A 10,815-nucleotide genomic window follows, 5' to 3' on the forward strand; every position below is an offset into this window, starting at 1 on the left:
CAGAATCTCAGGTTGGTTACTATACTGTCCTGTTTGAGACCAACCGTCTGTTCATTACGATACTCGGTGAAAGAACCATTGTCTCAGTTGATCAGCAGATAAGACATGAGGCTGAGACTTCAATCTTGAAGCTGAAACTTGGACCACAAATTGAAATAACCGCTGCGACAATCACGTGGCATATCACGGAGGTCAAGCGTGTCACATGTCAAAAAACAACCACCACAACAATCGCACGAATCACAGGATATATACGCACAGTTCAATATGAGTTTGAGCAAGTCAGCTGAACGGAGAGACATTTTTCCTGTTAATGGTGGTAAATCCACTTGAGTACATGAGTTTCCGGCTCTGAGCTGCCTGGTGACTCCTCCAACAGTAAACAACCCCCTGGGGATCTCCCCGATTGAAGAATGAAGTCGTAACAAACGTAGAAAATGAGAGACTCCATGACTAGAGCCATTCCAAGCCTCTATCAGAACATCAACTGTGCCCTTGTTGACCTCCTCTCGGGTAAAGTGAAACCGTCTAGTAATTGCAGACTTGCATTGCTGCCTGGTTATGTGCGAAAGACCAGAGGATTTGGGTTGAAATGACTAAGACTCGTCAAGCACTTCCCGTAGTCACAGACCAGTCTAGATGCCCTCCTAGACCATGTATTCAGCTTCAGCTATATACAAGGACATGTTTTTCCAATCTCCAATCCACCATCGTGACGTCCTGTCACACGTAGTAGCCAACACCCCAGTTGGCATCTGTATAGATTGTAGACTTGGTGTTTAGTCCCTTGATTCGACAATGTCTGGTTTGTCGAATGCTGACCGAGACAGGCAGACTCACATCATCCATACCCTCATCATCTCAGACACACATCATCCCAGACCTACATCAACAGAAAAGAACCGAATCTCTATTTTCCCTGATCACAATTATATCCTCTTCCTAGCGGTCTAGAAAGCGACCATCCCCCCAGCCCGGAATCTGCAACATTTACTCCATTGGGCCCATTCTCGGTCAGTTTGCCGTCCACATTCTCGCCCTGATGTACGAGGTGTACAAGATAGGCCTTGGACTGATGGATCTAGACCGAAAGTGCGACCCTCCATTCTCTATGAATCTGTTTCAGCTGGCTTCTCAACTGTCTACCATTTCTGCCAGCTACCATGGCCGAACTTTCCCACAGAGCATTCGGGAGAACCGACCTCTGTACTTCGGTCTTTGAGGAGTTGGTGCGCCTTGGCTCTTGACCTGGAAGTGTGTTGGTTGATTGGCTTGTGCGCAAGCACCTCTTCCCGGATCACTAGCCTGGGAACGTTGGCGAGAGACACGCTACCGATATTGACGATAATGTAGGGGAGCTCCTGCCCCTGGAGGAAAAGAAAAACCAGTAGAGAGTCCAGAATAATGAACTACATGTTCTACAGAAATCTGGGCGTGTCGTGTTCCTGTATAGTTGTAGACGGTGTAACATGGAAGTATGGCTACAAATGGCGACTTGTCTTCATCTGGCTCATAAGAAAGGTATCTTGACGCTCACCGACTACAAGCACCGTTTCCAGCACTCCATTTCTCTGCACCCACCGCGGATAGAGGTGTCTGAAGGAGCTCCGTCGCTTGCACTATAGCATTACCCTGTGTCTCTGGAGTGGCAGATGGGTTATCATATTTTGCAACAGCAAAATCGGAAGTATGAACTAGGATATTTCCATGGATGTGTCCTTGGCGAGTCCCTTATCCTTGGAACAGAAGGTATGCGCCTCAAATATTCCAATGGGAACTGTAGAGTGATTGGCCAAGTCCATGTTTGTACCAGCGATGACTTTGGTGGTATTGCTGACATCACCAGGGAGAATGGTTTGTGTGGTGACTTCTGCAGTTCCCATTGAGGTGCCAGCAGCAGTTTACACTCATCAAATGTTTCTGTCTCTCCTGCTGATTCAGGTTCCGTTATATCCTTGTTCACGACAGTGGCTTCAGACACCTGAAAGAGTTGAGGTTTGGACATTTTCAGCGGGACTGAAAAGCCAAAGAGCATCGTCCAACATTCCTCTTTTGATTCCATTGCTCTCCTCTGTCTCTTTCACTTCCAGGTGACGCCTCGTCAGAGAAGGTCGCTCTATAAGGCAGTCAAAACCCCTTTGAAACTCGTACGAGGTGAGTCTGTCAATTCATCTCCCTGAGTATCGAGGATAGGTGAGTTGAACCACTGGCGCACATCCGAGTGGTGGAGCCCTTGGACAACCGTCATCCACTGGAGAAGGCCGCGAGCGTTATGAAAACTACACAATACTCTCCGAACAAGCCCAGGTAAGTCCAAGTAAGTCAAGTAATGTCACATCTCCGTGGAAGACAGAAGTGATTCGCACCTCTCGAGGCGTCTTACGACCGCTGCCACATAACTCCCTGCTTCGAACAAAACACCCGGAAAACCAGCTCGAAAATGTCCAGCTCCTCGTCTCCTCGACACTTGCAGCTCGCCATTCGAAGAAACGGGGTTCTGAACACCCTCAATCTCAAAAAAATGTCAATTACTATAGAATAACCACCGTTGAAAGAATGATAGTCATCCCATCCCATCCTACAAGCACATCTTTCAGCCCCGAACCCTCCCACTTAAGTACAGTACTCCAAGTATTCTACAATTGAGTCTCCAGCAACAACAATGACTTTCCCATTGTCAAGTGTTATTTCGACTACTTAACTCCCCAATTTACTGCTCTTGATCAGTACAGATACCCTCTCCTTGCTCCTCTCAAGATTCTTCACCCCAGCATCTCGGGACTCCACTTGACGTTGGCGAAATCAGACTGAAGCTGGTAAAGACATACCAGTGTGTCCATGTATCTATTCTTCTCCTATTTGTCAGTGCCGGATTGTATATGAGTAGGCACGAGACCTTCAGAAAACGCTACCAAGAACCACATGCTCGAGTCACACAGGTATGCCATTCAGTCCAAACGGGTGATCTCTACAGCCACAAGACCTCAAGTGAGTCAGAAGGGTATTGGTGCTTTATACCTTTCGCCAAGTGCGAGAAGGACCTCGCGCTCAGGCGACCTTTGGTCGTGGACAAACACCTTGCCTACAGAACTGCCCAGTCTGAAGCTCAGCCAGAAAACATAGAGTCTCTCCATTTCGCACTTTTCTCATCCTGTGGATGGATGCAGCTCTTGCTCCGAGCCTGAGAGCAACAGATACAGTATGCGCCCTTGGAAGCCAAGGTAACCAAGCACAATCCAGAGATCGGCCCAGTTTGATCTTGATTGGATATTTCTCTTGAGAATCTGCTACCAACTGTCTTTATTAAGACGTTACTTCAGCAAGATGACTCCACATACTCAAGATCATGGACAGATTGTGGAAAGTATCGGCATCTGGAACATGAGGGGTCTACAGCGCCCCGTTCATACTCATTGGCATCGCTGCGAGAAAGACTGGTGGGATCTGCCAGCGGGGGAACATCTTCATATCCTCGTCAGCCGCTCCTCAAAGTAGTCCTCCAACCCGACCATGAGTGTATTTGAACGCCAGTTCCACAAAGAATCACCCGCAAGAGAGATTGACTGTGATATTTCTCTCATGTTTGCCAAAATTATCGTTATTCAAAGCACTTGTTCATCTCTGTCGGGGCAGCTTTGCGGTGAACAAAATCTTCAACCGAAACGACAGTACGGGAAGTACCGTTCTGGAAGAGTCGTTGAGCTCGCGTACACACCCATGGCGAGCACTTCTCTCAGTTTGACCATATCAGTTACAGTAAGGCTGCTTTCGTATCGTACTCGTCTAGGTGTCCAATGCACGCTACATTATAGCCAGCTGAAGGTTGGCACGGGCCTCCATTGCCTGGTTACCACTGGCATTACCCCAGATCTTGCTGGAATACACCGAGTGGTAGTCCTCAGACGAAGACTCTTCATCCATCCTTACCATCTGTACTAAGATACAGGCCCTTGGCCCACGAGTAACCAGACCATCAGTCGAAAGAACGATGGGTAAAGAAGCTCTTATCCTGAGAACTAGGGGGTTAGCGTAGTCTCTGACCAGATTATCGACCCACTGTCGATTCTGACTGAGCCATTTCCCATCCCCCGCAAGTCATGTGACAAAAACTGTCAAGAAGGTGTCAATTACTCCTCTTCAATGCAAATCTGATTGATATTGATCAACTGGAGCTGCTGTGTTGAACTTCTTTCAGATCCACCTGAGTCACTCAACTGCTCCAGACTTTGCTCGATTGAGAAGACCTGCCAGGAGGTACTATCAAGTAGACACAGTATCTGGACTTGTGATACATATCCTAAGACCATGCTTAGTTCCCAACCCTACTTTCCTGGTGGGTAGCCTCAGTTGTGTTATATAAACCATCATTCCCATAGTTATGTGTATCTTCTTCTCTCTCCCTTTTCTGCTTACTTGTTCGCTCCATTGCAAAGTCGCCGCCACTTGGCATCATCGTCTGGAACGTACTGCCGCCGCTAGATACAATCCACGATCTTGTCCGCCACAGGTTAGATACTTGATTGATACCACCGATCCGTTTGCTCCAACGACAGATCTGTGACACGGATGGAGACCCCCAGGTTACATGGGGAAAAGCCTAGCCAACATTACTCCTCTGTCGCTGACTTGGTCGTCGTGGACTGACTTGGAAAGAGTTACCTCCGTATCTCCTGAGTACCGCTAGGGGGGAAGGCGATGAGTCCGGTCTCTCTCGAATCGTCGAAGAGATGAGGGAACCTGCTGACTGCTTGTACCCTCTGTGTACCCAGTCTTGAAAGTGAGTTGCACGATTGCTTTACTAGACTCTATGACGCCCAACCATAGGCTCGTCTGCTGTGACGTCGTTCACTAACGTTAGGTTCTGCAGCACTGATATACAGTACCTTGGCCCTCACTTGCAATCACGCTAGACTCTCAACTGGTGGAACGACACCTCTCTTTTGGTTATTGTTGCCCTTTTGTTAGTAAGAGTGTTAAACGTAACAAGTGTAGCTAGTATCCCTGCCCGTTCTGTTTTCTTTTTGGCGCCATGTCCAACGACACCATCACTTCTTAAGAGCATGACGCTACAGGCTATCACAACGATGGAGAGGAGATTGCTTCTCAGGTCGCTTCTCGGGTCAACTGTCAACAACATCAAGACTCTGCTTCACGAGCTTCCTTACACATCAATGAGGACTCGCATTTTCAGCACATAATGCTCTTACTAGCCAGACTTTCTTCTACCGCGGAAACTGCAGCTGAGATTCGAGCTGACCGAGAACGCCGTACTGAGACCAACCCAGCGCGAACCCCACCTGGGCAAGCCTTTGATCGACAGGGTCTTCGCGATGACTTTGTCGAAGAGGAGCAAAGTCGACCGATTACATCTCGGCAACAACTACTTCAACCTGGGCCATGCAAGCCTGCGCAAGCTCCTTTTCAAAGGAGATGATTCTGCTGCAAGCACTGAGGGTGATCCAGAGCTTCTGCTACGGAGACGGCAAGGCATGTACCACGTTCCACCGAACGCCGGCACTCTAAGGCCAATTCCTCAACGGGAAAACAGCGTTCCCTCCGACCCTGTGCAACACCTGCGACTCCTCAATCTTGTCGATAAGTCCAAGTCCAAGTGGTCCGGCACTGACAGCGACGATTACCGACACAAGACCCGGCCCTTCTACTCTGAGTACAGCTCGTTGAAGAGCAGTGATGAGTTAATTGATGAGGATTTCGAGAGTATTCTCTTTACGGTGTTGAGTCGTTACAACGCCCCGGATGAAATTGGTGCTCAAACTCCTGAAGAGTCAGACCGACATCTCAAGGCTCTCTTCACGGACTTCCGACAGAACCCCGACAAACCCACCACTGCACGATACCTTGCAGCCTTGTGCCGGGCTTTTGATGACTCTCGACAGCCTCACGCGCACCTGTCTGCTCGCATTGCAGCCCTCATGTCTCCTCGAGCTGTCGAGTACTATAAGGATCTCACTGGTTCTGATCACAGATGGAGTGACATTATTCGAGCTGCCGATCCCGACGTCCTGGGTGCTGAAAACTTTGGTCAAGCCTCTTGCCGCCGCCACTTGGCCAACACTATCCCTATCATCATCAAGAGGTTTCCAGAGAACCATGCTATTGCTTCTGGTGAATGGTATGAGTTACTTACCAATCGGTACACAGGTTGCTACTGCCTTGATATACACCGACCCTGTCACTTAGACAATTTCCTGAATGGTTAGTCTTCGTAGGTTCTGCAGCACTTGCAATCACGCTAAACTTCCCTTTTACTCACAGGACTCATCTCCATTCTGCTATAGATCTCTCTGCTGAGATGCGTTCTGCTAATTGTAACCCAAACACCACGTGACCCAAACACCACGTGACCCAAACCACCACGTGACTGGTCCCACTCCCCCCCCCCCATCCCGCCCTCAGTTTCAATCACGTGACCAGAAACCCTATATCCATCTCCTGATGGTCTCACCACTCCACTCCCCCACACCATCACTCATCACAGCTCGGCCCCGGTCGGTCCGGGCCGATAACTTTATTGCGCGTTATCAAGAATGGGCATTCACGTGTAACTTCACGTGTTCCGAGGGGCGGAGTCGGTTGTCTGAGCACATGATCTCGGAAATATCCTTCCGTTTTCCAGGTCGCGTGCTACTTTCCCCCAATTCCGCTCAAATTCCGCTTAGTAACACGATGCCCAGCTTATTTTATTTTTTTATCACCATTTGTCATGCATACCCCGCAAAAGCTCCGATGGGAGAAAGATGCAGCCAGCTCTGCGGATAATGCCGCAGTAAAGACGCCGAAAAGTAAAGTAGCTTTTTCGGACGCACAGCAATCGAATGGTATGTGTTAAACCTTAATCTGGTTACTGCTGCCTCCTCCAGCTCTCCCTCGGTATGTTCAGTAATCACCCATCGCTCCAACCCCACAATGATCTACGCAAGGGCCGTTTTAAGACTTGTCAGAGCCAGACCTCCACTCCACAACCACACCTACTCCACCATGACCTTTGAACAAGACGACAAACCAAAGCTGGGCAAGCCGCTGAGCAACATCAAGGTGATTGAATTTGCCGGGCTGGCTCCGGGTCCGCTGGCCGGACAGCTTCTGGCCGACTATGGAGCCCAGGTGGTGAGAATCGACGCTCCCAACAAACCGTCGATTGACAGACTGTGCAAGGACAAGCGCTCTATTGCGCTGAATCTGAAGGACAAGGAGCAATGGGCGGTGGCCCGAGACCTCATCAAGAACGCCGACGTGGTCATTGACCCCTACCGCCCTGGAGTTTTGGAGAAGCTGGGGCTGGGCCCCTCGGTCTTTTTGAACGCCCACAAGGGACTCAACAAACGGCTCATTTTCGCCAGGCTCACTGGATACGGCCAGAAAACAGACAAGTCGCACTGGGCAGGCCACGATCTCGGATATCTGGCAGAATCGGGCATTCTCGACACCATCGGACCTCCCGGCCAGGCCCCCGTCTTCCCAGCCAACATTCTCGGCGACTTTGCGTCTCTGTCTCTTCCGGCCTTTGCTGCTATCTCTCTGGCGTTGTACGAGCGAGAAATGAAGGAGAAACGGGGCAGCTCCGTGCCCGGCCGAGAACTGGACGTGAACATTGTCCAGGCGGTCCAGTATCTCGGGCTGTTCGTATCCCACGGCAGATACCCTGACGGGGAAGGCGGCATTGCGCTGTTTGAAAACGAGCGAGGAACCAACACTCTTGACGGAGGCTCGCCTTACTACCAAATGTATGAGACCGCCGACAAGGGCGAGTACCTGGCGGTGGCGCCCATCGAGGAGCAGTTCTACTCGCAGTTTGTCGAAATGGTCGGTCTGGATCTCGACAAGCTTCCCAACCGATTTGACACCGACAACTGGGCGGAGCTGAAACAGATTTTCGCCGAGGCTATCAAGAAGAAGGGCGTTCAGCACTGGAGAGACCAGTGTGACAAGTACCCCAACTCGTCGTGTGCGGTGATGAACAAGCTGGCCAAGCCGGAGGATGTCAAGGACCAGATTGTCACGTGGACTAGCAAGTCGAGCGACAAGTACGAGAACAAGGGCTTTGCAGGCAAGGTGCTGGAGGCGAATCAGGATGCGGAGAGCGTCATCCGATCGTTCTTGGGTAAAGGGTACTGGAATAAGGTCAAGGCAAAGCTCTAGGCGAGCGACAGCCCAAGTACGGACCGCGAAAGTACGGACTGCAAGCCCTTCCACGTAACCTTTTACTAATACATTTATATAACTACGGTAGGAGTGCGCAGTAGTACAATGGTGCGGAGCTTACCATTCAGAAGACGGGTGACAGACCGGGGGGCGCGGGTCAGCATTGCATGGAGAAGTCAAGAAAGAGCTGGAGCAAGCGGTGACGGTATTGTTGGGTAGACTCACGTCCAGATATGGAGCGTAGCGTGGGCCGTGAAACAAACATTGTTGTTGCACTAGTCGGAAGTCACGGATAAAAAAGGTCGCGGACGAAGTGGTAATGTTCAGCAGTTCCACAGAAGGCAATGGTCCTAGTTAATGGGACCAAATTGCCTTCATCCCCTGGTTTTGTCATCACCCGCCAAGCTATCGGAGACTTGAGGGGGTTGGTTTGCGATTCAATCGGTGGCATGTGACACTGTGTGACCAAGCAACAATGGCTGAAGAGACGCAAAGAACCACGAGAAGCCAACAGGTTGTAACGTTGGCTTTTGTCAAGAAACTGCCGTTGTCCTGCTCAGAACTCACCCCCTCTTTCTCCTCCTGCTGACTCAAACACCGACTCAGACTTGGAGACATAACACGATTGCGTCCTCGACTTTGTCTGTGTTTGTGAAGCCTGAGAAACTGTCATGAGCGGGTGTTGGTCTCGTCTAAGGTGGTTTCGTGGTACGAACGCGTGATGCGTTTAGTATTGGAGGCGAGTTAGACGACACCAGTTTGACACCGTTGGAGTGGTTTTGCCTGGTGGTTCGTATGAAAGAAGTTGTTTGATAATGCGAGAGAAGTAAATACCGCTTATTACACCTCAGCAGTATTCATGGGGCTGTATGGCTTCATTCGTGCAAGAGAGAGAGCTGTCTGTTTGCCACGGCGTACTGGGTAGCACTATCCAAGTACATTCTCCAACTCCCCAGACTCTTGTCGACATCCGCATTTGTGTGTTCCTGTTGTGTCCGTACGTTTTTTTCTAATGATTGACCGTCGATTCGTTTCAAGACGTGTTTCGGACCATGCTGCGAAAAGCGAGAAAAGCTGCTCTTCGACAACCCTCAATATACCAGAATGAAGACAGATCCAGGCACCCTGAGTTGGAACCTACGCCGTGCACGTTCATTGACGAGTTTGTGAGCATCGATATTCAGTGACAAGCTTGTGGGTGTCGATGTCTCATTGCGATACTCTGGTCTACAGTCTGAGGAACGTGTCTAGGGGCGTAGTTCCAAGGCAGTCTTGGTTCCAGAAGATTATGGACACTCTTGGGTACCAATTCCTCACATCCAAGGGGAGCAAGGATGGTGTTGATATCTTGGCTGCATCCAAGGAGTTCTCCAATGTAACCCGGACCATCGACTGAAGGACATGTACAACCGCACTCAAAGGAACTGGATGCTGAACGGGCCAAGGAGAGGTTCAGACAGTGGAAATAGAAATTCCAGACCGATGTGGACTTCAGCCGAACGTCTCACGATTTACCTGAACGTCCTCTTGACAGAAAACGAGACAGCGGCTTTCGAAGCAGAGTTTCCTGACCAAACTAAGGAAAACAAGCTGGAGTTCTACTGTCGTCTCAGACACTGCTGAGAAGCGAAGCTGTAGTCGATAAAATGGATGACTTGAGGTCGTGTGGCATGTGGTAGATGTGTTCATTGCGACAATGTGTCTGAGTGACGAGGGTCAGTTGCAACTGGTAAAACGCGTGATTCTTGTGCGTTGGGGTAGACTGTTGGCCATGAAGACGTACATTGTACAAGGTAGCGGTTCTGCACATAATCCTGGGGTGCTTGTGGACCGTTACTCGGGTAAAATGGGGAGACCATATGAACTTGTAGTCGACGTGAGTATCCAGACTCGAGGTTGGTTTAGTTTGTTCTCATAATAAATCGTAGACGGTGTAATTCGGATAGGGATCATGAATATAATTCATGTGTGTCGTGTTTGAGTCTTTACGCCATCGGGGAGTAGCTCGGTGTTTGGTTTGTTTTTTTTTTGTTTTTTTTTTGTTTTTTTTTTCCATAATTCCATTAATCTGAGACGTCAGCGTGTAATATTTAGCGTGGAGCAGACCCTCACGAGTAACGTCATGTTGTTACCAGCCATCGTTAATAATGCTCCCCTAGAGTAGGAAAACAACTTCGGCGCTCATTCCTCTGCGGCGCTTTCCGCCTTCATACCACCGGACGCGCAGCGAGAACTTTTAGAAATTGTTGGTCACATTTTTTTATTTTTAAAAAACACGGTATCCTGGCCGAGCGGTTCTAAGGCCGCCAGGTTAAGGCTAATACCTTAACGAATTTCCTGGTCTCTTCGGAGGCGTGAGTTCGAATCTCACGGATATCATCATTTTTTGCACAGGGACTTACTACTTTTGGCGTCAAAAATAAATAATAGTTCTATTTTGGGGTCTCCAAACATCTCGTCTTCCTACGCTCTTCCTTTCCAGCGACAATTCTGTATCTAGATGACGTAAGCTGGCATTCGCTGACAAAGCTTAGCGTTATTAATCATGATTTACAACATGAAACTGTCTCGGTTATACCGTTTCAGTAAGCCTTTTAGTGTGATACTTGTAGCCCAACAGATAGAATCACATTCTGGCTTTCGAATGATATA

At 49.3% G+C, this 10,815-nt stretch overlaps 4 protein-coding genes and 1 non-coding gene across 5 annotated transcripts; 4 read left to right on the forward strand and 1 right to left on the reverse strand.

Moving 5' to 3' along the window:
* Positions 1-437: 437 nt before the first annotated feature.
* Positions 438-1,222, forward strand: YALI1_B00383g (uncharacterized protein; the record flags this gene model as incomplete). Its single annotated transcript, XM_068281895.1, has 2 exons — positions 438-518; positions 974-1,222. The coding sequence occupies 2 exons, from the start codon at positions 438-440 to the stop codon at positions 1,220-1,222; spliced, it is 330 nt and encodes a 109-aa protein (XP_068137996.1).
* Positions 1,223-3,801: 2,579 nt separating this feature from the next.
* Positions 3,802-4,085, reverse strand: YALI1_B00419g (uncharacterized protein; the record flags this gene model as incomplete). The annotated part of the gene is made up of 2 exons (XM_068281896.1): positions 3,802-4,016; positions 4,058-4,085. 2 exons carry the CDS (start codon positions 4,083-4,085, stop codon positions 3,802-3,804), a joined length of 243 nt encoding a protein of 80 aa, XP_068137997.1.
* A 999-nt stretch (positions 4,086-5,084) lies between these two features.
* YALI1_B00429g (uncharacterized protein) lies at positions 5,085-6,299 on the forward strand (the record flags this gene model as incomplete). The annotated part of the gene is made up of 3 exons (XM_068281897.1): positions 5,085-5,126; positions 5,286-6,126; positions 6,277-6,299. 3 exons carry the CDS (start codon positions 5,085-5,087, stop codon positions 6,297-6,299), a joined length of 906 nt encoding a protein of 301 aa, XP_068137998.1.
* Positions 6,300-6,927: 628 nt separating this feature from the next.
* YALI1_B00448g (uncharacterized protein) lies at positions 6,928-8,160 on the forward strand (the record flags this gene model as incomplete). The annotated part of the gene is made up of 1 exon (XM_068281898.1): positions 6,928-8,160. One exon carries the CDS (start codon positions 6,928-6,930, stop codon positions 8,158-8,160), a length of 1,233 nt encoding a protein of 410 aa, XP_068137999.1.
* Positions 8,161-10,440: 2,280 nt separating this feature from the next.
* On the forward strand, positions 10,441-10,542 carry YALI1_B00483r. Its single transcript has one exon. It is a non-coding gene; the product is annotated as a tRNA-Leu (tRNA).
* Positions 10,543-10,815: the final 273 nt, after the last annotated feature.

This window comes from Yarrowia lipolytica, chromosome 1B (assembly GCF_001761485.1).
Source record: "Yarrowia lipolytica chromosome 1B, complete sequence".
Classification (NCBI taxonomy): Eukaryota; Fungi; Ascomycota; class Dipodascomycetes; order Dipodascales; genus Yarrowia; species Yarrowia lipolytica.